This window comes from Saccopteryx bilineata, chromosome 1 (genome assembly GCF_036850765.1).
Source record: "Saccopteryx bilineata isolate mSacBil1 chromosome 1, mSacBil1_pri_phased_curated, whole genome shotgun sequence".
Lineage (NCBI taxonomy): Eukaryota > Metazoa > Chordata > Mammalia > Chiroptera > Emballonuridae > Saccopteryx > Saccopteryx bilineata.
Genome location: NC_089490.1, coordinates 202,848,952 through 202,875,147, shown reverse-complemented (window position 1 = coordinate 202,875,147; position 26,196 = coordinate 202,848,952). Strand labels below are relative to the sequence as shown.

Sequence of the window (26,196 nt, the reverse complement as noted above, 5' to 3'; positions counted from 1 at the left end):
ATGCTGTAATACCATGGAGTGCAGATATCTTTTCAATATTCTTTCAATGAATTTCAATGAAATTTCATTTCATATATAACCAAAAATGAGATTGCTGGATCATATGGTAGTTGTATTTTTAATTTTTTGAGGAACCTTCACACTATTTTCTATAGGGGCTGAAACCAATTTACATTTCCACCAACAGGGCACAAGGGTTCCCTTTTCTCCACATCCTCACCAAGACTTGTGATCTCTTGTCTTGATGATAGCCATTCTTACCAGTGTAAGATGATATCCTATTGTGATTTTGATTTGCATTTCCCTGATGATTAGTGAAGTTAAACAACCTGTTGGCCATTTGGGTATCTTCTTTAGAAAAATAACTTTTCAGTATCTCTGCCCCCTTTGAATCTTTGTTGTTGTTGTATGCGTTCTTTATACATTTCAGCTATTAACCCCTTACCTGATGTATGGTTTGCAAACATTTTCCCCATTCCATAGGTTGCCTTTTCATTTTGTTGATTCTTTTGCTGTGCAGAAGATTTTTAGCCTGATATAGTCCCACTTGTTAATTTTTGCTTTTGTTGCTTGAGCTTTGCTATCATGTTCATATCAGGTCCTTTGTTTAAGTCTTTAATCCATTTCAAGTTAATTTTTTGTGAGTGGGATAAGATAGGGTCAATTTCATTTTTATGCATTAGCATATCCAGTTTTCCCAGCACTGTTTGTTGAAGAGACTACCCTTTCCCCATTGGATGTGCTTGGCTGCCTTGTCAAATATTAATTGTCAGTCTTTGCAGGGATTTACTTCTGGGCTCTCCCTTCTATGTGTCTGTTTTTGAGCCAGAACCAAACTGTTTCAATTACTACAGCTTTGTAGTACAATGTGAAATCAGGAAGCATGGTACTTCTGGCTTCATTCTTTCTCAGGGTTACTTTGGCTATTCAGGGTCTATAGTAGTTCCACAAGAATTTTAGGATTGTTTTCCCATTTCTGTAAAAAATGCCATTCGATTTTTATAGGGATTACATTAAATCTATATATGGGTTTTGGGTAGTATGGACATATTAACCATATTAATTCTTCTTATTCATGAATATAAGATCCCTTTCTATTTGTCTTCTTTAATTTCTTTGAGGAAAATCTTATAGTTTTCATTATACAGATTTTTCACTTTCATGGTTACATTTATTCCTAGGTATTTTATTGTTTTTGATGCTATTGTGAATGGGATAGTTTTTTTAATTTATTTTCCAGATATGTCATTGTTAGTGTATGGAAACACAACTGATTTCTGTATGTTGATGTCATATCCTGCAACTTCACTGAATTTGTTGATTAGTTCCAGCAGGTTTTTGATTGAATCTTTAGGATTTTATCTATATATAAGATCATATCATCTTCTAGTAATGACAATTTTACCTTTTCCTTTCCATTTTGGATACCTTTTACTTTAGGACTTCCAGTACTATCTTGAATGTGAATGGTGACAGTGGACATCCTGGATTCATTCCTGAACTTAGAGGAAAAGCTTTCACTTTTTCACCATTGAGTATGCTGTTTGCTGTGGTTTTGTTATATATGACCTTTACTATATAGAGGTATGTTTCTTCTCTACCTAATTTATTGAGGGTTTTTATCATGAAAGGATGTTGTATTTTGTCAAATGCTTTTTTCTGTATCTGTTGAGATAATCATATGGTTTTTATTCTTCTTTCTATTAATGTCATATGTCATATTTATGGGTTTGTGTATCTTGAACCATTCTTGCATCCCAGAGATAAATCCCACTTGTAATTGTGTATGACACTTTTAATATGTTGTTGAATTTAGCTTGCTAATATTTTGTTGGGGTTTTTGGCATTTATATTCATCAGGGATATTGTCCTATAGTTTTCTTTTTCTATAATCCTTACCTGGCTTTGGCACCTTGGTAATGTAGTCTCATAAAGTGAAGAAGATTGAAAGTGTTTCCTCTTCTTTAATTTTTTGGGAGGGTTTGAGAAGGATTGCTGTTAATTCTTCTCTAAATATTTTGTAGAATTCACTAGCAGAGCCATCCACTCCTGGGATTTTCTGTGTTGGGAAGTTTTTGATTACTGATTCAATTTCCTGACCTATTGACCTGTTAAGATTTTCTGTTTCTTCCTGATTCAGATATGGTAGGCTGTATGTTTCTAGGAATTTATTCATTTCCTCTAGCTCATCCAATTTGTTGGTCCATAATTACGCATAGTAGTCTCATGATCCTATGAATTTCTGTAATATCAGTTGTAATGTTTTCTCTTTCCTTTCTGATTTTATTAATTTGATTTTTCTCTCTTTTTTTTCTCAGTCTAGCTAAAGGTTTGTCAATTTTGTTTATCTTTTTGAAAAACCAGATTTTCATTTCATTGATCTTTTCTATTTTTTTTTAATCTATATTTCACTTATTTCCACTCTGATCTTTGTTATTTCCTTCCTTCTGGTAATTTGGGCTTCATTTGTTTTTCTTTTTCTAGTTCCTTGAGATGTGAAATTGGGTTGTTTATTTGAGATCTTTCTATTTTCTTGCTATACACAGTTATTGCTATAAACTTCCCTCCCAGAACTACTTTTGGTACATCCGTTAGGCTTTGGTATGCTCTGTTTCCACTTTTATTTGTTTCAAGATTATTTTTATTTCCTTTTTTATTTCTTCTCTGACCCATTGATTGTTCAGGAGTGTGTTGTTTAGTTTCCACATGTGTGTAAATTTTCCAACTTTCCTCTTGTTGTTGATTCTTGTTATAACATTGTGGTTGGAAAAGAGAGTTGGTATGATTTCAATCTTCTTAAATTTTCTAAGACTTGCTTTGTGGCCTATCGTATGATCTATCCTGGAGAATGTTCTATGTGCATTTGAGAAGAATGTGTATTCTACTGCTGATGAATAGAATATTCTAGAAATGCCTGTTAGGTCTATGTAGTCTAATGTATGGTTCAACTCCAACATTCCCTGTTGATTGTCTAGGTGACCTATCCATTGCTGAAAGTGGGGTATTGAAGTGCTGTACCATTATTGTATTGTCTATTTCTCCCTTCAGATCTGTTACTATTGATTAATATATTTAGATGCTCCAGTGTTGAGAACATATATTGATATATTTGCAATTATTGTCTCTTCTTTTAATTTTTTTAGGTTATTATTATTATTATTATTTTGTATTTTTTATTTTTCTGAAGCTGGAAACGGAGAGAGACAGTCAGACAGACTCCCACATGCGCCCGACTGGGATCCACCCGGCATGCCCACCAGGGGGCGACACTCTGCTGCCCCTCCGGGGCATTGCTCTGTTGTGACCAGAGCCACTCTAGCGCCTGGGGCAGAGGCCAAGGAGCCATCCCCAGCGCCCAGGCCATCTTTGCTCCAATGGAGCCTCGGCTGCGGGAGGGAAAGAGAGAGACAGAGAGGAAGGAGAGGGGGAGGGGTGGAGAAGCAGATGAGCACTTCTCCTGTGTGCCCTGGCTGGGAATCGAACCAGGGACTCCTGCACGCCAGGCCGACGCTCTACCACTGAGCCAACCGGCCAGGGCCTATTGTCTCTTCTTGATGAATTGACCCCTATCGATTCATAAAGAATAGGACACTGATGAATTTGCATGCCATCCTTGTGCAGGTGTCATGCTAATCTTCTCTTTATTTTCTCAATTTTAGTAAATGTGCAGCTGAAGTGATCACACCCCATTGGGTTATGAACAGGTGAAATTGTTGTTTTAAGCCACTAAATTTTCAGGTGGTTTTAAATAGCAGTAGATGAAGAACTAAGGTGCTGCAACAAAGAATTGATACTTCTCATCTCTCTCCTTGCCTGTCTGTCAGTCCCTATTTGTCTCTCGCTCTGTCTCTGCCACAACCCCCCCCAAAACCAGCAGTAGATAATTCATCAATATTTAATCTGATTAATGAGTATAGAAAGAGAGGTTGAGGGTCCATAGTTCAACCCCTTCTCTCTTTCTCCTTTTGGGAGGAAGAATCCCTGTTCGCCTTTAGTCATTCACACTGTGAAACTGACAGGGTTAAGGTGCACTAATACATATTTTTTTAAATGATAAAGGGGCCAAGAATTAAAGTCAATATTTGGCTGAAATCAAGGCCAACACCAAATGAGAACAAGAACTAGGAATCTAGGATAAATCTGAAAAATAACTAAAAATTTAGACTATTATAATAATTTCAGTAGTCACCAATTGAAAGTTGATTAGTGAAATTAAATGTGTTTTAAATATGTTTAGCAATGTAGTTCATTTTCTTTTTTTTCTACATTCCTTATTTTGTCAAAATTGAAAGTCATTTGTCAAGATTTTGAATTTTTTCTCCTCATGAAATTTTAAGATGGTAAAAACGATCATTTAATTCACTCTCACAAGATGTGAAAGTTCTCAAACAGGACTTTTTTACTGAGAGTACGTTGTGTCTTTCTGTGGGATTTGGCCTGGATAAGTTTCTGTTACCTATTTTTATGGGAATTTAGTTTTCCTCATTATCAGAAGAATTTTGCTCTAAGGACTTCTCTTTTTTTGGGTAGTATTAAAGAATAATTCAAGGTGATTTTTCTTAGTTTTTCTTGTTCTGTCTGACCTACTTTTTTCTGGATATTCTCTGTTTTTCTCCAGGTTTTTTGTTCCTGATCAGTTTTGACCCAACTCTTACCTTTTGGCCTGAGTGTGGGACCTGTCAGGGGGGCGTCCCATGCGACTGCTGCATCTGTCAGCCCACTTGTTACAGGCCCCCTGCTAGTCAGGGGACAAACCCCTCAGAATGTGACTTTATTTGGAAGTAGAGTAGTTGCAAATGTGATTAGTTAGCACACAGTCGTACTGGCATTGGGCAGAGCCCTGCTCCAGTGGGACTGACGTTCTTATAGGAACATGGCCGCAAAGACAATGGTGGCAGAAGTTGGAGTCATGTAACTGCAATGCTAAGACTGCCAGGAGGACACCAAAGGCCAGGACAAGGCAAGGCCACGTTTCTGGGCAGGTTTCAGTGGGCATGCAGGCCTGCTGGTGCCCGCTGCCAGACATCCAAACCCCCCCCCCCCATACTCTGAGACAAGAATTCTTCCTGTTCTGAGCCACTCTGTCCCTGGTCCTTTGTTATGGCTGCCCTTGGGGACTGATGACTAAGGCCAATGGGCTTCTTATCTCCGTGGCCCAAAGCTGCTGGTACTGAGCAACCCAGCTGGATTTGCATTCACAAAGAGACGTAAAGGATCTCACTGACCACACAGTGCACACGGAACTCAACACTCAAGAATTTGGAAGCAGCTAATGTCGACTAAGGTCCATCTACAGAGCTCAAGTCTTCTATGATCTAATTAATTTGGTTACACTGATGCTTTTAGAACCTTTCAGACCAGAGGTTCAGTCAGCGGGTCGTAGAGTTCAAGTTCACCTGGCCCCGAAGGTCCTGGGATGGCCCTGCGTCTTTTGCCTTCTTGTATTTTCCTGTAGGACACCTTCTCTTCCGTCGTGAAGAAACTTGGCTTCCACAGGGTGAGTTCACCCCCGGGGGGGGGGGGAGTCCTCTCTTAGAAGCAGTGTTTTAAGTTCAGAATCACCAAGTCAATGAAGAAATCTCAAAGAATAACAATTTTTCTTTGTTGATTGTAAAATAAACAGATCCCCGTTGGAAAAGGATCCTGACTTTAATTCTCGCCCCAAGAAGTGGGGGCTGTTGGGGGCATTCTGCCCATGTTTGGCTCGGCACTGGCGGCAAGGCTGTTCCTGCGCTCGAGCTGCGTGGCCGGTGGTTTCCGTGAATAGAGACAGGCTGACCCTGACAAAGCTATGCCTGCGTCTGAAGCCATTACACTGAAGACACGGGGTGTAGCTTTCTCTGGCTCATTCAATATTAAAATTGGAACTAGGTCAGAGTTGTAGGGATTTTTTTTCCTGCCCCATTTAATTCATTGTCCCTTCCCCCTTTAATAGCCTCAGAATATTCTGTGATCCAGAGTGTGTCCGTGGGCCTTACATTCACAGACTGATCCCGTAGGACGGGGCGGGGTTCAGTACACCCCAGGTCGTTACTTATTTATTGTCCTGTAACCAACACTGGGGACTGCGTCTGACCAGTGCCTTTGTCCACAGGGCCATCAGCAATTATATTCCACATAAAAAATAGTCATTACTGTGGACAAGAATGATTTGTATTACTGTACATTTTCTAAGACCGAGTTATCAAATAGCTCACAGACAGCTCTCATTCCCTGGAGACCAAACCACCTGGGAGGCCACATTAGCCAAGACACCCTGTGAGTCTTTTTTTTTCTCTTCAGATGTTGTTCAAATCTTCCCTGAAACAGTCAAAGGCTTATTTCCTTACCTGTAAAAGGAGAGATTTGAATTCATGACTTCCGGGACTCTTCAGTTTCAGCATCCTCTTACTGGGGTGCCTTGGCCATGGTCTACGTGTGTACATGAGACTCATGGAACTTTTCTCACTAGTATGTCAGAACTTTTGAAGTCACTTGTATTTGTCAAAATCGGCCATAGCTGTGAGTGTATCCTTTGTCTAGAACTAAAACCAACCACAAGTTCTGCCTCTCTCTTGTGTGTGTGTGTGTGTGTGTCTGTGTGTCTGTGTGTGCGCGCGCATACAGCTGTAAATGGAAGCAGGACCTGGCTGCAGGTGGGCAAAGTGTGTTTCACTGCCTCTACCAAACACAGCTTACAAAAGACACTGATAACTTGATTAATATGAGAAGGCGGAGCAATGCTGGGCAGATTTTGTTGATGGTGAAACTTAGAGAAATTACGATTCAAGATTTCTCTAATTCTTGTATATTTTCCTGCCGGGCTTACACAGCACAGCTTTTAAAGATTGCTCAGTGATAGCAGAGGTGGTCACGGTGGTGTTGGGGGTGTCCCCAGTCGTTGGAGCTGGTGGGGCTGGCCGAGGCAGTAGAGGAGAGCAGGAAGACACTGATGTTTGACTTTCTTGGTCTGTTTACTTTGTTTCTTCTCTGTTAGACTAAGCTCTAAACTTTAAAACAACAGAGAAGACGAACAGAGCCCCCCCCCCAAGTTTTGTAATTCTGCAAATGGTTGTTGCATGAATAATTGTTCCTCTGGACATAGAGCCCAGGTATCAACCTATTTAGTTTGTTAAAAAATCTACCATATTAGAAGCATGTGAAAGTATGAGTAAGATTTTGTGCAGCTGACATGTTTTGAGGATAAATATTCTGCTTTGTAGATTTCATCAGGTAAAACCCCACTTGGTTTAGAAATCAGCATAAAAACTTTTTTATTTAAATTTGTTTATTCTCATTTGGAGGGTGTCATGTTAACTAAAATGATATTCTTGATGGTAAGACATAAAAACAATCACATTTCTTTGTTTCAGTCTTTATTTTCTTTCATCCTAGTCATTTCAGTAGAGCACTGGGTAGCATTTGGGAGGGTTTCTGGTAATAGCACACCTACACAGGCGTGCTGCAGGAAGCCGAGGTCCATACCTGATCCCCTCCGTAACTGTGGCTTGATGAGTCATATAGGAACTCGGGACGATTGCTACTGAATGGTGAAGATTATGTCCCAAATATCTTTTTCTGCACCAGTAATATAATATGGATTCAAGGGGCAAAAATATCAGAGGCTTAAATTTTAATACACACACACACACACATGCACTCACACACACACAAGTATTTCTGTCTACACAGAGACACACACCTACACAGAGGTTGCAAGGAAGACACAGAGGGTGGGCACGGAGGATGGGATGGTGAGGTAACATAACTAATGTAGCCAACACCTTGTGTGTGAGTGCCAAATGGCATCCGTCCATTTTATTATCACAATAACCCTGCACAGGAGTTCCCAGGTGGAGAAACCCAGAGTCAGGAGTTAGTGGCTGAGCTTAGTTTGGAAACAAGCGTTGCCTGACTCCAAAGCTCTCTGTCAGTGTCTGTTCAAAGTCGGATCCCATGTTTGCCTGACGACTTCACCCTCTGTGGGCAGGTGAGAACCGGCTGTCGTTCGGGGCAGTGTAGGCAGCATGTGTGTGCGGGAGTGTTGGAAAGGTGGGTGCTGGCAGAGAGGCACATGCTTTACAGGTAAATGCCCCCAACTGCGGCGGGGGGGGGGGTGTCCCTAGAGTAGATGGCCCAATCAGGCAAGGATAGCCAGGTCCAGGGGAGCTGCACAGGAATAAGCCTCCCCCTTCCCACCCACTGTCACCCTTCATTTGCAAAAAATGTTGGAGCCCCTGTAGACATGGGGCAACAGTGTGGTCACGGTCAGCCCAGGAGAGCCCTGCAGCTCTGTGACACCCCCCCCCCCCCCGCACTCATGGAAACACGGGTAGAGAAGGGAGGAAGAGATGGGGGCAGAACCAGAGCCAGCCCGAGCTGGAGGAGGAAGATCAGCTTCTAATCTAGTTTGAGAACAGGACCTCATCTTAAATGCCAGGATCAGATGAACAGCCAACATAGGCTGAAAATGTGTAAAAACTGGCAAAGATATTGTTAAGCCAATACTAGAAGGGAAAGGTCGTGGGGGGAGGGGGCCCCTTAGCACAGCTATGGAGAGAGCTTTAGGAAAATATAACTCTTACATTTATAGACTCTCCGAACAAAATTTAAGCACAGTCACCAAGCCAATTGCTCCATAGTTCTTTCCTCTGTGGAACCCTGATGAGGGTAGTGACCCACAGGCATATCCCTAGCACCCCAGGGCCGTTCCCAAAGTCTTCCCCAATTAACTGGGACGACTCGAAGCTGGTAAGGTGTCCCCACTTCCTTTAGTTCCTTAGCCTTTGCTGTGTTTCTGCCTCTGTCTGGCATCCACCTCCCAGTAACCCGAGTTCATGGAAAAGGCCCCACTGGCTTTGTACAGCGCCCTCTGCAGGACCGATGGGTAACGTGCTTTCAAAGACTCTCAGTTCAGGCCTGGTGCCTTTGTGAGACATGCCTCCCCTCCCAAAAGCTTGCCTGCTCCCTTGTTCCTGGGGCCCCCATGTGCTCACAGAGCACCTGAATCTTCAAGTAGTAATGTTCTAAAATTTTATCGGAGAGCAATCATTGTGGTAGATTGCACGGTGGGCTCCAATTCTCGGCCTCTTCCTGTGTCCCTGCCTTTTGCCATTGGCCTGCAATTCTTCCCCCTCAGGGAGCAGGATATGTTCCCCACCCCCTGACTTTGGGTTTAGCCCTGTGACTGGCCTTGGGCAACAGAGTGAAATGGAAATGACACAATCCCATTCTGAGCCCAGCCCTTCAGGGGCCTTGAAGATTACCTTTCACCGACCTGACGTGCAGGTCTGGTCATTTCTGTTTGGAGCCACTGACTTTGGGATGGGGTTTATAATGTACTGGCAGCTAACCGATCCGATCATTTTTAGTACAGGGAAGAATTGTGGTGTAATTTAAACCAGAAGAAAACGCTAGTACTTTTAGAATAATTTCCCCTTTGTCTGCATTGGCTAGCTTATTTTAAGTGATTGAATTCACTCCGATTTGTGCTATTTGCTGAAATATATGTATCTGCTGGCATAGTCTAAGAAGACAATGCGTCTGCACTTTCATCCTGTAGAACTTGGGGTGGGGGGGGCTGTCCAGGTGTTGCTGACAAAGCCACGACTCCTGCAGAGACTGCCACAGTTGAGGCAAACAGCTCATTTGGAAAGCCGCTAAGTCTACTTGCTGGGTGGCAAATTCATGGATGAGTCACTTACTTAGAGCTCAGAGCACCTTCTCCCATAGAAACACCAGTATAATGTTCCCAGCGAGCACACAACAGCCCATTGAAACACATGCTCAGCCCAGTGACGCCAACGACATCATGGAGCACAGGGAAAACACTTGACTTTCCACTGTTGGGACCTCCTTCTCTCTCTGGGTCCCCTTTCTCCTTGTTTGCTCTTTCCAGAGGAGGAGGAGCAGCTGATTGGTTAAAGCCTGCTGTTTATTGGGTCTCCTTTCCTAAGTGGGCGGGATCAGTGTATGGATAGGCCGTGAGCACCCACCACTATCTGTCTCTCGACCTGCCATCCTCTCCCACATGATTGCGTGAGTTCGTGGACCTGGAGTCTTTCTCTCTCTCTCCCTCTCTCTCTCTCTCTCTCTCTCTCTCTCTCTCTCCTTCTCTTCCCCCCCCTCCATCACAGACATATCTGACCCATGTTTCATATTTGCAAAGGCAGCAGGAAACCCCACTTTAGTCTCAGGTCTAAGGTGGGTTCTAGAACACAGAGTAACCAAACCATTCTCTCCGGGAGTTTAAGACAATGCCTGTGCAGGTTGATGAACCAGTGTTTGGTGTCTCTCATGTAGTTGGTGAACCTCGCTGGCTACGTCGTCAGCCAGCCAGCCAGCCGGAGGGCCCAGGGGCAGCTTAGGGGTCCCGAGAGAGAGCCGGTCCGCTCTGTGCGTGTCTCCTGCGGGATGTCCTTCCTGTGTTCCGAGTCAGGGGCCGGGTGCAGCTTGGATGCAGCCCCCTTTCGTGTCTGGAGGGGACCCTTGCATTTCACAGTGATTCCTGTTTTGGAAGAATCTCCCGTTTTTCATGGAGGAGTAGTGGTCATACATGTATTGCGTTAGGAGATGAATATTAGAGTTGATTTTGGAGATTCTAAGAGAGGAAGTATATTTGCATCCCACCTCTTTAAAATGGCGTAAGAATGCACCAACTTACTGTTCTCAGTTCAGAACTCTGAGCTCTGACTGCTCCCTGACCTTGGCTTCAACCGACGACACAAATGTGTTCTAGTAGGAACACTCAGCATCATTATCTGCGAGGTGTCTGACAGTCTTCAATTGCATCACCGTGCTGACATTACTCTTCTATTCAGCTAAAACTTGATTAATTCTGTCTCATCTTTTTCAACTCAAACTATTTATCAATAGTATAGACATGTGGTGGCCTTCCTGTTTTTAATTAGAATTTTCTTTCTAAATTCATTCTGAAAGCCATTTCTCTCTATAGTCTAAGTCTCGTAAGAGCTTAATGGGTTAGAATGAAAGACTATGTAAATTATCCTTTGCTTTCCTTACAAATTTTTTAGCTAATAAAACATGTTACTGATAGTAATATATTTGAACTATAAAAATTTAATAAAACCTTTAAAACATTGAGATTTTCCAGCCTTCTTTTTATATAGTTGGTATTTAAAACCAAATTCAAATCTGTGCATCATGTCTTACAGTTGAAATACTTGTTAAGGTCAAAGGGAGCCCTCACCTATGGAGAACAGGTGACTTGAGCCCAGGGCTGAAAGCCCAAGTGAGGCGACCTTGTGCATCAACTCAGAATACCTTCCAGAAGCACTCTACAGGCTCAGGAACGCCCTACTCTTACACGCTGTTGGGAGGCTCAGGATCAATGCCACCCACACTGGGCCTGTGGCAGCCATGACCCCTGCTCAGCCCCGTGCACAGTCCTGGTGCGTGTCCATGGCAGGTGGAGAGGGGGTGGTTTTGGGGCCGAGGCTAGCTGCTGGGCCACGGGGCAGCAGGGACATTCCAAGAGAAGCAGGGACAGGCCCCGGAAAAGAGGCAGCGCAGGAGAACTTGATCCTGGCCCCATGTCACCAAGGATCAGATGGATCGCCTGCTCCCACAGTGGCATGAGTGACTCAGTTCTCTTCCAAACAGATCAGTCCTCCTCTCCTTGAACTGCAGAAGTGGGCGTGTGTCCAGAGCCTGGCACTGCTGTCGGCCACTCCGCAAGTTCCCCAGTGACAGTGCCACCAGCTGTCAGGAGGCCAAGGAGGAGGGTGGCAGAGCACAGTCTTCTGTGATGCCTGCCTCCTGAGCTTTGGTGTGGGCAGGCACCATCCTGGCCCTGTCACCCCTCAGCACTCACTGGAAACACTGGGTCTATTCCCTTCTTCTAGATTCCATAGAAAAACTACAATGAGTAGTCGTTTACAGGGCATAGTAAAATCTCTCTAACTGCTTATAGAACTCCTCGTGCTATAAATCTAAAGAAACTATCAAATACACCAATAAGACTGTTAAGTAAGATTGCTATTGCTACCCACAACAGCTCCTAAGCAGGAGAAATGAAGGCTGCGCCCATCAAAAGTCAAACCGCCCAATGTGCAGAGATGTTAAGGTTTTCTCCGAAGGCGGCAACAGCCTGAAATCCAAGTCCTTTCCGGTGGGTTTTGCATATTGCCTAACACGTGGCCTGGACACGTCTCCACCATCCTTCAAACAGAGAGGCAGGATAGTTATCTTTTTGAGTTTTCACATCAAAGAGAATGGTTGGTGATCCACACAAATCTTATTTGAATGTCAGAGAAATCCTCTAAAAGTTCATAGTCTTTGAGAGTGAGTGATTAGGACCTGAGAGGAAACTGACAACTGCTCACCTGCCCGAGAGCACGCCCTGCTCAGAGCCATCCTTCACCTGCCCCAGGGTGCACCCTGCCCAGAGCCTTCCTCCCTCCAGGCACAGCCTGGGCTCTGCGAGCACCACTCGGGCAGGGGTTTATGGGTCCATCACTCGGAGAGCCACACACGCTCACGTATGGGATTATTCAGAACTGGACGCATGTGTTACTTTGTAAAATACCTTTTTGGTTCCTGCTGGTATGGAGTGGCATGACAGTACAGTGGAAAGAACGTGGACTGGACAGATGGACAGGCACGGAAAGAGGGAGCCAGGGGCAGCAGAGGCACAGTGGGTTGGTGACTACACAGGCGTGAAATTCCCTAGTTCAGAGCAATGCTGCATCAGTGTGTGCAGGGAAAGAAAAACATCAGTTGGTACTTTTCCATTAATTTTTCAAAGGTCCTGACCTCCTAAAGAAATTTTTCTGACTAACAGGGGTTTTCCTCACCACTCAGTCTCTTCTTCTGCTGGGTCTACCATAGCGAAACAATGGTCCCATATTTGGCACTCCGACGGTCACCATGGAAATGCAAGGACAAATACTTTCAGCTCTCTGGCTCTCCTGTGGGGGGTCCAGCGTGCACCCTGGTTAAACTGCTGGGGAGCCTCCCTGAGTACGTTTCACCTGGTAAGTAAGAGTTTCCAGAAAAAATGGTGACACATATGAGAAGGAAAATAGATGGGTTAACTCAGTCTGAGAAGTCCCTTGTGATTCACAGACTGTCTACACTATCAAAACAGAAGACACCATCTCTCTCTCTCTAACCAGACTCTTCCCGAGTCACAGACAAGAGCCCCAGGGAGGGGGAGGTGAGCAGAACTTTCCTGCGTCTGCAGGAGGAGGGGACACGTCAACACAGGGAGAATGGAGGTCCTGGGTGCTGAAGAGACCAGGCAGCAGCATGCTAAGTGAGGGCAGAGACTGTGACAGGGAGTGACAGCAAGGCACTTGGCCATGTAGACCATTTTTAAGAACAATTAAATATTCTACTTGTAAAAAAATAAAATTAAAATTAAAAAATCATGGAACCAGAGAGATTCGGAGCCTGGTGATCTCTGTAGCAGTGGACTTGAAACTTCACTTGTGTCATTTGTTCCCAGGAAGCCAGACCCAGATACTCCTGGCAAGACCTCAGGCGATCACTGTGAATCTATTGGAGAGTTCTAGTCTGCACCCTGACCTCTAACAAAACGTTCTTGGATTGAGTGGGTCAGTGTTCTTCATGCATGGCCACAAACGAAGAGCCGATTGGCAACAGTCCATATGGAAGATTTTCCCGGTATCGGCGGTGTAGGAAAAAGATTTGGAAGCATTATACTCTCTGTCTTCCAGTTGGGATTTTAAAGTTCTTCTAGTTAAAAATAGTTTAGTACCTGTATACTTGTTGTTGGGCATGTAAATTATTACAAATACTTTGGAGATCAATTTGGAAATATCTTAAAATTTTAAGATGCACATGGTATGCAACCCAGCGATTTTACTACTAGGTAAATGCTAGAGATGACTAATTGTGTCCCCCCCCTCAAACTCGTATGTTGAAGTCCTAATCCCTGATGTGACCATATCTGTAGATGGAGTCTTTAGTAGGTTACAAAGGTTAAATGAGGTAATTAGGGTGGGGTCCTAAATCCATAGAATAAGAAGAGAGACAAAGTGGTTGCTCTGTCCCTGTCTCTGCCATGTGACATTTACAAGCCAGGAAGAGAGCACTCACCAGAACCTGAAGATGCTGGCATCCTGATCTCAGACATCTAGCTTCTAGCACTGTGAGAAAATAACATTCCACTGTTTACACCACTCAGTTTATGATATCTTGTCACAGCAGCCCAAGCTAAGGCACTGACTACCCTGGAAAAGCTCTTGTACAGATAGATGTATGAAGGAAATGTGAGGATGTTCACTGTTGTGTTTTTCCTAATAGTAAAAACATGAAAACAGACTGACTTCCTGTAGAGAAATCAACTGTTCACATAACAGAATTCTTAGAGCAGTTGAAATGAAGCAATATTAACATGCATCAATGTAAATAAATCTCAAAAATATGTCAAGTGAAAAAAAATCAAGCTGTAAAAGGATTTTTATCCATGCAATCTGGTAAAATTCAAAAGAGTATAATTTCAGGGATCCGTACGTACGTGTGTATAAAAGTACAGACAATGCCTGGAAACGATACACACCAACTACTTCTGAGAAGAGAAGGGAACTGATAATGGGGCAAGGGAGGGACTTCTGCTCTGTGTGTAAATATTTTTTTTTCTTAATAAGAAATGAGACGTGTGCCGATTTCGGCAAACTTCGCATCCTCGAAGTCTGGCTGGTAAATGCAAGGTGACAGTGGCATTATTTTCTGTAGGTTACACCCATTTCATTAACAGAAGCGTGCTTTTCCGTACCACCCGGGTATTCAGCAGCACAGCGGTGCTTCCAGACAGGTCCTGGTATACATGCTGGATGGACAGCCCGGAGAGTGCCAGGTGACTTAGCCAAAGTGTCGGATCTAGTTCAACGGTGACTTGAGGATTAGAAACTAGTTTTCTGTCTGTTAATTATGTGCCATAGAGACTGTGTCTCCTACCTCATCCTCTAAGCCTGGGACAATGCAAATCACATCCCACTGTGTAAGAGCATGTTTGACTCATCAGACCCTTACTGTTCCCAAGTCACTTCCATGGTCGATGTGGTGCCTGTTGGACTTCCTCCAGGTGTCAGTGGTACTCAGGAGAGTTCAGATTTTCCACTTCTGAAAAAATAGAATATGAGCAAACGAGACTACTGAGCTGGAAGTTTTCTGAAACAATTGAGAAGTTGGAAGAAGCTTTAAAATGGAGGTTTTACTCGTTATAGCTCATTTTGGCCCAAAGATTTTAATTAGGACATTACCATTCTTTGGAGGATAGATTTTTTTAGTGCTGTTCCATGTAGATGGACAGCACAAGAACTATTTGTTATTTATACTCAATTTCCAAATTAAATCAAGTGATTAAATTTTTGAAGAATGGATGACATGAAGGATTCCATGATATGTTGGAACAATGGGTAGGAAATATCCAAGGACATTAAGGTTAAGCTTTACTATGGCAACACCTGACATGCCCAGATGGACATAAGCATGCTTCACACATGACCTTTATCATGTTGTATGTAGTTGGGGTAAGGAGTTTTACTGAATTAGGTACTATAAGCCAACCTGAGACACCTGATTGAATTTTTTAACCTACATTTCATGAAAAATAGATATATAAAAGGACTTGAAGGAGGACTGAACTTATTTTAATAACAAAATAGAACTTATGCATACTTTCATACTACATATTTACCAAAAATACACAGCTTGAGGGAGAGACACATACACACACACACACACACACACACACACACATACATTACATGCTAAGCCAACCATGCTAAATGCCTCTACTGTCTTTTTACATTACTTGGGTTGTGCTGCTCCTGTACAGTGTATCCCAAAGTACTCTCATCTGTTGCTTTGCTTTCATCATCAGAACCCTTATCTCTACTTGCCAAAAAAAAAAAAGCCAACAACAAAACTCTCAGCTAATTCTTCAAAATTCATTTTAAGCCTGACTTGTGGTGTCACAGTGAATAAACCATCAACCTGGAACGCTGAGGTCACCAGTTCAAAACCCTGGGCTTAACTGGTCAATGCACATACAACAAGCAATCAATGAACAATTAAAGTGAAGCAACTATGAATTGATACTTCTCCTCCACCCCCACCCCCACCACGGTAAAAGAAATAAATCCTTCTCTTTTTTTTTTTTTTTTTTTGGTGGCAGAGACAGAGAGAGGGACAGATAGGGACAGACAGACAGGAAGGGAGAGAGATGAGAAACATCAGTTCTTCGTTGTGGCTCCTTAGTTGTTCATTGATTGATTTCTCATAGGTGCCTTGACTGGGAGGCTACAGCAGACCGAGTGACGCCTTGCTCCAGCCAGCAACCTTGGGCTCAAGCTGGTGAGACTTGCTCAAACTGGATGAGCCCGCCCATGCTCAAGCTGGCAACCTCGGGGTCTCGAACCTGGCTACTCCACATCCCAGTTTGACGCTCTATCCACTGCGCCACTGCCTGGTCAGGCATAAATCCTCCTTTTTAAAAATTCATTTTTAATCGTATCTTGATAAAAGTATTCCTAAAATATTCTCTTCTTTCAACATGCTTGGCAAAACGTTTGTGTGCTCTGTATCCTCTGGCTGTGGAAGCCTCTGTAATAGTCCCCTCCTAGGTCGGTGGAAGGGATACTTTTAACTCTAGTCCATTGGGCAGGAAGAGGGCCTTTTTTATTGGGTTCGTATGGAAACACAAAGCCATGACACTTCTTGCATCTCACCATTGAACACCCCTCAGGACACAGCAGTTCAGGGGTGTTTAGTAAGAAATAGTATGTGGTTGCTACTTGTCTTTAGGGGCTTTTTACTTTGTAATTCTTATATGATTTGATATTTATCTACAACGTATTTCCAAGAGAAGTAAAAGGTAGTTACATATATCTAATAGAAAGGCAGAAAGAAATACTGTTATATAGTGTATCTATGTATTTTTATTAGCTTAAAATTCCTTTATAAAACCTTATTCCAGAACAGAATTTATTTTGACTGCAGGTGTTTGTTTATATATAGTTAATTCTTTTGAATATGTCACTTTCCCCCAAACTGAGTCTATAGACCTGTGTCATTAACTCTTTTGTTAAATATGGGGGAAAAAAGTGTTCCATTTTCAATGAAACTGCTGTATTTGGGGCTAGAACAAATTAAATAAGTTTTATTTTTTTGAAGATTTCAGAACTTACATGTGACTATTATACAGTACAAGCCATGATAAAGTAAAGTGTAACCAATACCCTTCCTTCCTTTTTGATAAATTATTATAAAATGCTTATTATTGTAACTTGCACACCATATTTATAAATATTTAGGCAGATTATATTAACTTGGACTTATATTACTAATTTAATTTTATAGTAGCTCCCTAATCTACTTTTCAAAAGCAATTGAATTTTTTTAACTTTTTTTAATTTAAATTATAAAGGTTATGTTCATAAAACTTCAAACCACACATAGGTATGGAGATTAAAAATCAAACATCTTCATTCTCTCCCAAATCACACCCTCCCTTTCCAGAAGTAAGCATTGTCAACAGTTTAGTGAGTCTTCTCTTGTCATTTTTTTACATGAAATGATTAAATTCTTACCTCATATAGACAGAGGAAAATGTCAAACATCTTCAAAATCAGATTGGACGGAAAAATAGTTTTTAAAAATCTTCAAATACCACATTCCTTCCCCCAATCCCACGGTTTACATTTTGAATAGTGTCATATTGCTTTTCATTAACATAAGTAGCTACCAAGAAAGTAGGGTCAGGAATAATACAATTTCTATAATTTTTTTTCTCATTATGCTTGATAAGTTACATCTTTAATTTTGATCTTTTTAAAAATCTTTCAACTAATTTATGCCAATCAAAATAAGCGTAAATCAAAGCACCCCTTCACTCACCCAACTGAGGTTAGACCTCGACGCCCTCTAGTGGTGTAACCTCCGCGCTCCGTTTGTATATAAACCCACTGATTTTAGTGGGTAACATTCTTAATATTAGAAGTTTGTTTCCCTATTTCATTTAACAAGTATTTCAACTTGTACTTAAAATTTTCTGGTTAAAATGAGCCATCCCCAAAAAAGCAAGGGAAAACAATGGGGGGAGGGGATGGCCATATGTAAATATCAAGTAATAACTTGTATCCCTATCATCTCTGATCTTACAAGCTATTTGCTTGTCTTGACTGCCTACTCCTAGGCACAGAATGACTCTCTATTGCTGAATTTACAAAGACTTAATTCTATTAATTTTTTAAAAATTATCTTTTTGTTCGATTTCACTTCTGCAGAGTTATCACTTTCCTTACTTCTGACTTCCCTCGCTTTTCCAAACAACAGAGATTCACTTTCCTGCTTCTCTCCCACCGCAAACACGGGCTGCGAGCCTGTCCTGTGTAGAGAGAACACCTGCGCAGGCGTGAGGAGCAGTGGGCTGAGGTGCAGAGCCGGGGCGTGGCAGGGGTAGCAGGCCTGACTCAGCGTCCAGATGCGCCATTCACCGACCATGTGATGATGAGCTGGTCACTCAAACCCTCTGTCCTCGTCTACAGGTTCAGAATGAGATAACCATAACCAGGAAACACAGGTCTGAAATAAGAGAGTCCATGGGAAGGAGGGAGAACAGGGCCGAACGCACAGTAAGCGCTTAGTAACTGTTAACATCGCTATTTCACCAGTCCTGGGAATCAGAATGAGACGGACCTGTTGTCTCACTGTGGTTTTGATTTGCATTTCCTTGATGACTGGTTATGTTGAGCATCTTCTCATGCGTCTGTTGGCCATTTTTATGTCCTCTTTGTAGAAATGTCTGTTTAGTTCTTCTGCCCATTTTTAAATTGGGTTGGTTTTTTTATTATTGAGTTGACCTTGTTCTTTGTATATTTTGGATATTAACCTGTTATCCAATGTATGGTTTGCAATTTTTTCTTAATTCTGTATGTTGTCTTTTCATTTTGTTGTTTCTTGTGCTGTGTAGTGGCTTTTGAATTTCATGTAGTCCCATTTGTTGATTTTTTTTTCCTTTTGTTCTTTGTGCTTTTGACAACTTGCCTAAAAAATTATTGCCAAGACCAATAGCAGTGAGTTACTTCTCTAGATTTTCTGCTAGGCATGAATGAGAGGTGTGAACCCAACTTCTTTTTACCAAGCCAGATGCAGCTATTCACTAGAAACAGGTTGGAATTTGAGGGCAGCTAGAGATTCTTAGGACTTGAAAGTTTATAGAGAGCAGGGATTTGAGTGAAATGAATATGGTATTATCCAAGGACCCTGCTTCCTATCACAGGCCACTGGTTACCTCCTGAGTCCCAGAGGGTCCCGGGTGAGACTCCCAAAGACCCATCAGAAAACAGCATCTGAGAGAACAGAGCCCAGCAAAAACTCAATCAGGGAGCTGCGGGCGCTACAGATGGAACTGTGGGTTCAAGCCCAGAGGAAGAGGAGGGGACCGGGACACGCCCTGGGCTTCCCCCTCATGACACAGAAGCACTCCACCCTGGGGGTGAGGCCCCCTCCCTCCACATTTGCTCCCACACTTCCTTTTGTCTTAGCAAGACCATCCTAAGGGCAGTGAGGTGGACACTCACTGGTGCTTCCATGTGCACTTTCCTGCTAACTGCTGGGCATCGTCCCACTTCTGTTGTTCATTTGTATGCCTTACTTGGGAATACTGTCTGTTCATGTCCTCTGACCATTTTTTAATCAAATGTTTTATCAGGTGGGGCAATTCAAGCTACATTTTCTACAAGCCTTTCGTGCTCCAAAGACCGTTACTTGAGTTTTGGAAGGGCGTGTGTCCACAGGTGGCACCTGTCACCTGTTATCAGGACTAGCAGTCTCAGCACTTCCTCCCCTGCAGCGTGGGGTCAAAGTTGCCAAGGAAAATACAGGCTGCCAAGAGCCAGGGGGAGCAGTGCCTTAGCTTACAGAGGGGCGACAGTGCGCAGTCAGCCTTGGGGGTGGGCATGGGTTTTGGGGGGCCAGCGGGCCCTCAGGGGGCGAGCAGCTGCACTCAGCCCTCAGGCTGTGCAGCAGACTCCATCCTCTCTCTGAGGGGACAGGTGTAGCACAGGGCTGGCCAGGTGCCTCATGACACCTGAGCTTAAGCAGCAGGAAGAAGTGCACCCAGTCTGACACAGGGACAGGGACTCTCAGACAAGGTCACAAGTCCCACACAAGCTGTGAGGACTTTCTCTCCATAAGGAAGTGGTCCAGGCCCCAGGTCCATATTCACGCGGCCTAGTGGTGGTCAGAAGGCTGCGTGTAGGGGGCTGCCTTTCCAAATAGATTGGCTCTTTCACTGAAAACAGGGAAATTACAAGAGTCATGGAATTAAATGAGTTAGAAAATATACTTATCCTGAGAGTTTTTATCCATTGGGAAGCAGCATGACGAAAGATACAAAATTTAGAATCCATGTTCTTAGTATCTATGAGTAACTGAGGAATTTTAAATTTAAGTTCTCTGAACTTTTGTTTTCTCTTACGTAGTCGAAATTAATACTACCAGCTTCCAAGTTGTAATGTATTCTGAGATAACAGGGAAAATCCCTGTCCTAAGATGCTAATATTAAATAGTACTAACTCCTAGGGAAATTTGGGTGATACAAGTACTGCTTTGAATTTTTTTATAGGAAGAATAGCAGCAAATAACATAACCAGACGGTTTTATTTAATACTTTATATATCTGAATAACTGCTGAAAAAGTAAATGTTAATCAGTTTTTAGAGTTGCACAAAAAGAAAATAATAAGGAAAGTAATGGCTTGTTTGCCCAATTTGTTTGCATGTGGGGTCAATTTCATTAAAATTTTAAAAAAAATTTAAGTGTTTGGACCCTTGGCCCTAACAATAGCAGCTGTAATTAATACTGTTCTTAGATTCATGGTTCAAAGAAATCATTACATTTTGTTTCTTAATGTTGTAAATTTAGCAACAGATTGGTAGAAACAAGTAACTTCTCACAGGGATTAGCCATCAAGAAACCAATTTGTGCATATAACCTGAAAGTTGAAAATGAATATTCAGATATTATGGAACTGTATAACACATACAAATTTGTTCACTTCCAGAAGGAACAAAAAACCAAACAGTATTAATAAATATGGGTCTTTTGCATCATTCTCAAAAATTCTTCCTCATTTATTTCTCCATTGCCACCATGATCAGCTTCATTAAGCATTTCCTGTAAAACGATATATAAATATATGTAAAACCTACTTAAAAATGAATACCAATGAGTATTCATATATTCAAAACAAAATTTTATTTTGTGTATTTGAATACAATTAAGATTATAACTATAAATTATAATATATAAGTAATTGCATATGATTCTACATGTAAATGTTATAAAAATAAGTAAGATTTACCTGCAGTTCATCATCTGTTAAGTTCTCCCCTAGATTCTTAGCAACCCTCTTGATATTATTTAATGTTATGCTTCCAGTATCATCAGCATCAAATAATTTGAAAGCTTTCAAAAGTTCTTCCTTTTCATCTTTTTCAGTCTTTAAAAACAGAAACAACAAAATGTTACCAGTCTTCCATAATTTTATTCTATGGAGCTGGACTTGCAGGTCTTTGAGGTCCAGAGCAGCAATGTACCGGGTAGCTGAGCTCTGACTTACCCTCCTGCTCTGCCTTTTTAAATTATGCCAGTACACTCCCATCTGCCCGCAGGGCATGTACACTCAGGGTTTACTGGGGTGGAAGAGGCACAGGGTCAAGGGCATGTGTTTATTAACCTCAGCAATTGAGATTTGTTACAAAAACGTGAGCTCCAAGAGAACAAGGAAGTTGGCTCACTCAGCATTCCCGGAATGGTGCCCGGCAAAAACAGGCACTCAATAAATGCTCGTGGAATTCAGGACTTCTCACTTCTTACCTCTTTTTCTCTCTCCATTCGTACATCCTATTATTTTGTAACAAAAGACCTATTCTCCACCCTGGATGGTCTTCGCTATCACTCTGAAAACATCCTTAATCTTGCTATCTCTGTCTATACCTCAACCATCTTTAAATTCTTCTATGAAACCTCTGACTGCTCCAGCCCCCTCAAAATGCAGAAGGCTATTACTTATATTCGAGGAACACAATCACTACTATACCATTTTTACACTCATTATGGCAAAAAAATCTTCAAAATTAATGATGCCAGTTCCTTCTTTGCCCATTTCAGCAATCAATTTTTTAACTCCTTCTTTCTTTGGTTCAAATCCTAAGGCTTGCATTGCAATCTGAAATAGGAAGTAAATAAATTATTTATATGCCACAATCCCATTCCTAGCTTTTAAGTTACCTATTAATTACTTGATGCCTTCTCTCTCTCTCTTTCTCTCTATCTCTATCTCTTTTGTCATATAGACAAGGTATAAACCTAGAAAGTCAGATCAGCAGGACTTCCAATACTTCTCTGCCACAGGCTTTGGTCAATTCATTTATAAAACAATAATAAAGCACTTAGCAAGATACAGTTTTGTCAGTGTGAGGCAGCTGCCTGCCCGGACAGGGGGAGTTCTGCACTGACAGGACTTTATATCAGGCTACTACTGTTCAAGGTTTAAAAGATTGCCACGAATAAATAACACGGTCTTAAAAAAATGTTTTAGAAGTTATTATAGAACCTTCAGTTCTTTTACATCTATGGTTCCAGACCCATCAACATCGACTAAGTCAAAGGCCTCTTTAATTGCTTGTTTTTGAGTTTCATTCAGTTCAATTTTTGCTTCTCTTTCCTTCCATTGGTCTGAACTTGTGTGGTAGTTGGACGCCTGTAATAAATACACATGTGGGTGAAACACGATGTAACCGCACCAGTTACCAGACCAGAATACTTGATGAAATTGATGATCAACTAAATAGAATTATCATATGCAAATATCCTCTTCCCTATTATTTAATGAACCTCAACAATTTGCCCCTTTCTCCTTTTTGCTTTAGATATTAATATCTTGGTGGAAAGTCTGGTTCTTTTATTACCGATTAGATTTTCCTTCAAAATATTAGTGCCTTTAGAGAAGAAGCAGCAACAGAAGGCATGCTAGAAGAGCAGACACGTGGGAATACCATCGGCCTTACTTGGTGTATCTGAAAAGCCCCGTGCAGAAGGCATCTTTGCTTCCATTATGCCTAAATGTCTCACCATAAAACTTATTATGCGGGACATGCTTGGTTGGAGAATAATACCCTTCCCTCCCCTTCTAACATACATTACCTATGTTGCAGAGACTGAGAAAGGGGGGAAAATACTACATTTTCCAGGTGAAAAACTACATTGCTCACAAAAATTAGGGGATCAGGGAATGTGTAGCTACTCCAGTAATTTCAGCCTTTTGTATACTGCGTTTTCACCAATGAAATAAAAGTTGGTTTTGCATTTTGTTTGAATAATGGAACAGCTTTCTTTAACTTATCATTTGCTTTTCTGATGTTCTTGTTTAATAATAAAAAAAAATCAAATGCTTCTTTATTTTTTCTATCGCTTCATATTCATTTTGTAATATCCCCTAATTTTTGTGAGCAGTATACGTATCCAGGGTCCTGGGTAAGGCCAGTTATCAGCATCCAGGGAAGGTGGGGGCCGTCTTCCCACTATCTGCCACCTTCCCCGGGCAAGCGAGGTCCGAAGTGCTTAGTTGCTGGTGGGCATCTTCTGCAGCCTCAACTCGGATGCTCGTCCCCAGCTCCGGGGTGAGCGGGCCTGAGCGTCCCTGCGCCGATTCCCGGGGTCCGGCTACAGGTGCACCGGGACGGCCGCCTTCAGGACCCTCCGCCTTCCAACAGCGGCGAGCTCCGCGGTCCCCGCCTGCCCGTTCTCCAGAGTCCCGTCCAGGCTCCCGGGTGTATTTAGCGTCGTATCCGTTCCGTTCCCCAAGGGGAAAACTGTCTTAGACGGGAGGCGGGAGCGGTCGATGGGGCCGGCGAAGGGGGAGTGAACTCGGAGAACCGCTCTCTGTCCCCGGCGCCGCGGACCACGCGGTCCTTTGGCAACAAGGAGGAGGGGTGCCTAATGACACCCGAGGATCCTCAACAGGAGGCGAAAAACCCATTTCACGAACTAAACAAAATTTCTTCCTTGCTCTGGAAGGAAACACAGCCCCGTCTCCAGCCCCGACCCCAGCAGGAGGAGACGGCTGCGCACTCACCATGTCGCCCTGAGCGAGGCGCCCGAGCCTCACTGGTCAGTAGCGCTGCCCAACCGTCGCTTCCCTAGCTCCCAAGCGGTTGCTAAGGCCCCTGTGGCTGACGTCATGCAGTCCCGCCCACCTAGGACCTAATGATTGACAGCTCTTATACCCAATGGAAAGAAAAGAAGCCCCTGGGGGCCGCCCCGTCTCTATTATCTACCAATAGTGTGGCGCTCTGCCTTGCTCTGTCTTCAGTTAAGCGGAACTCTCCGTCTGGTTTCTTAGCGACCAGGCCCAGCCGCGGGCCCCTAGGCCCCGTTTCGTACATGCGCAGACTGCGTGCGGGGTGGGGGCGTGTTCACCGGGGCTTTTGCGCGCTCCTTTGCCACTTCCCCGGGCTGCAACCTGCCTGCGGGAGAGAAGCGAGTGCTGGCGTGTTCCCGTGCCTGGAGAGCAGAGTGAGGTTAGTAGCCAGGTGCTTCCAGCCATTGCTGAGTCTTGGGTAGAGTCGTGGTAGGCCCCTGTTTGCTTTTCCGACGCCTCGCGCCGGGAAGCGGTGAGAAAGAAGGGCGCGCTGAGCCCGGGTGACCCGTCCCGCTTTGGTTCACCGCCGAGAGGATGAGCAGAGGCGGCGAGGACACGCCGCAGGGGCCTCCTTAGTTCCTGCGGCGCCTGGGCTGGGTCACTGGCCGCTCGCCTCGTCCCTGGTCGGCGGGATGCTGGCGCGGGGCGTGGGCGGGGCGGGTCTCGCGTGCCCTGGGGGCCTCCTCGCGGGGGACAGGTCGCTCCCGTGCCGTGGGGCGCATTTGCGGGGCAGGGCCTCGTCTCCGCACAGGCTCGCTCTCAGACAGCTATACCCACACTCTCACCCCATTGCGTCGGCTGCACCCTGAGATGTGGCCCGCGCGCGGTCCGTCCACATCGCGCCTGGATCCACGCGCTCGAATCCGACGCAGGCAGCCGGGTTGGCGCAGCAACGGCCGAGGCTTAGACGGCTGTATACCTTCCATAAATCAAAGCAAATTCCTGCGCAGAGGACCAGCCTCGCTGGTTCCGCCCAGTACTGGATCTGGTCCGGGACCAGCAAACGGGCGGGGCAGAGAGATGAGGTGGATCTCGGACTCGCTCGTGGGAATGGAGAAGGGATGCGCTCTTAAAGTGTATTTGAAACTTTCTGTGTGTTACCCAGGAGACCACCTCTCTGGTGAATGTGGAAGGAACCGAGTATACAGATAAATTAAAGCAAGAGACCACCCGAGCCAGGTTGCTTAATGGATAGAGTGTCGTTCCGGTGCATCGAGGTCTCCCGGGTTGGATCCCGGGTTGGATCCCGGGTCAGGGCACATACAGAAGCAGCCAATGAGTCCACAACTAAATGGAACGACAGGTTGATTTGATGCTCCTCTCTCGCTCCTCTTCTCTCTCTTTCTTTCTCTCCCCTCTCCCCTTCCTCTCTCTCTCCAATCAATGGAAAAAATAAAATAAAAAAGCAAGTAACCCTCAGAATGTGGGGGAGATTGACACAGACATAAATACAATGTTTATAATTCAGGGTGCTAAGTACTTTAGTAGATTTGGGTATATAGTGCTTTGGGAGCCCAGGAAAGAGGCACTCACTAATCTTCCCTGGGGTATTGGAGGAGGCTGTTTCAAAAATGTGGCATTTGCTTTGAGTCATGAAAGATATATAGCATTTGCCAAGGTGAAGAGGGGGTAGAATATTCAAATCAGAGTATAGCATGTACAAAAATGAAAATAAATGAATGTTCTAGTGTGGCAACACCATGGGGCTTAAAAAGGCTGAAAATGAGTCGTCTTATTTAGATCGAGCCTTATAAATCATATTTTGGTAAGGTTCTTACATCCAGAATATATAAAGAAATCTTTCAAGTCAACAACAAATAGACAACCCTTTAAAATAGGCAAAAGAGTTGAATAGATATTAATCCACAGATTATATACAAATGGTAAAATATCACATGAAAAGTTGTTTAAAACAATAGTCATTAGAGAAATGCAAAACAAAGCCACAGTGAAATATCACTTTAAAAACCACTAGGATATCTATTATTAAAGCAAAATTTAAGAAAAAAAAATAAAGAAGG

The 26,196-nt window shown here is 43.3% G+C and overlaps 2 protein-coding genes and 1 non-coding gene across 9 annotated transcripts in view; 1 reads left to right on the top strand and 2 right to left on the bottom strand.

The window, feature by feature from the left end:
* Positions 1–3,576: 3,576 nt before the first annotated feature.
* Positions 3,577–3,685, bottom strand: LOC136321671 (U6 spliceosomal RNA). Its single transcript, XR_010728810.1, has one exon. It is a non-coding gene; the product is annotated as a U6 spliceosomal RNA (small nuclear RNA).
* Positions 3,686–20,633: 16,948 nt separating this feature from the next.
* LOC136320280 (centrin-4-like) lies at positions 20,634–24,186 on the bottom strand. The gene is made up of 5 exons (XM_066253474.1): positions 24,110–24,186; positions 22,589–22,735; positions 22,073–22,201; positions 21,335–21,472; positions 20,634–21,147 (listed from the first exon to the last, which is right to left on the bottom strand). The coding sequence occupies exons 1-5, from the start codon at positions 24,110–24,112 to the stop codon at positions 21,058–21,060; spliced, it is 507 nt and encodes a 168-aa protein (XP_066109571.1). The 5' UTR covers positions 24,113–24,186; the 3' UTR covers positions 20,634–21,057.
* A 200-nt stretch (positions 24,187–24,386) lies between these two features.
* BBS12 (Bardet-Biedl syndrome 12) overlaps positions 24,387–26,196 on the top strand; it is a 38,571-nt gene continuing 36,761 nt past the window's right edge. For all 7 annotated transcript variants that reach the window (XR_010725706.1, XR_010725700.1, XR_010725701.1 and 4 more), the window contains exon 1: positions 24,387–24,554. The gene's annotated coding sequence lies outside the window, so the exon portion shown is untranslated. The remainder of the gene's footprint in view (positions 24,555–26,196) is intronic.

Coding starts and splice junctions, on each gene's coding strand:
- LOC136320280 (XM_066253474.1), bottom strand. Junction 22,202..22,588: donor TAGATGTAAAAGAACTGAAG/GTTCTATAATAA, acceptor TTCCTATTTCAG/ATTGCAATGCAAGCCTTAGG. Junction 21,473..22,072: donor CCATAATGAGTGTAAAAATG/GTATAGTAGTGA, acceptor CTGTTTTTAAAG/ACTGAAAAAGATGAAAAGGA.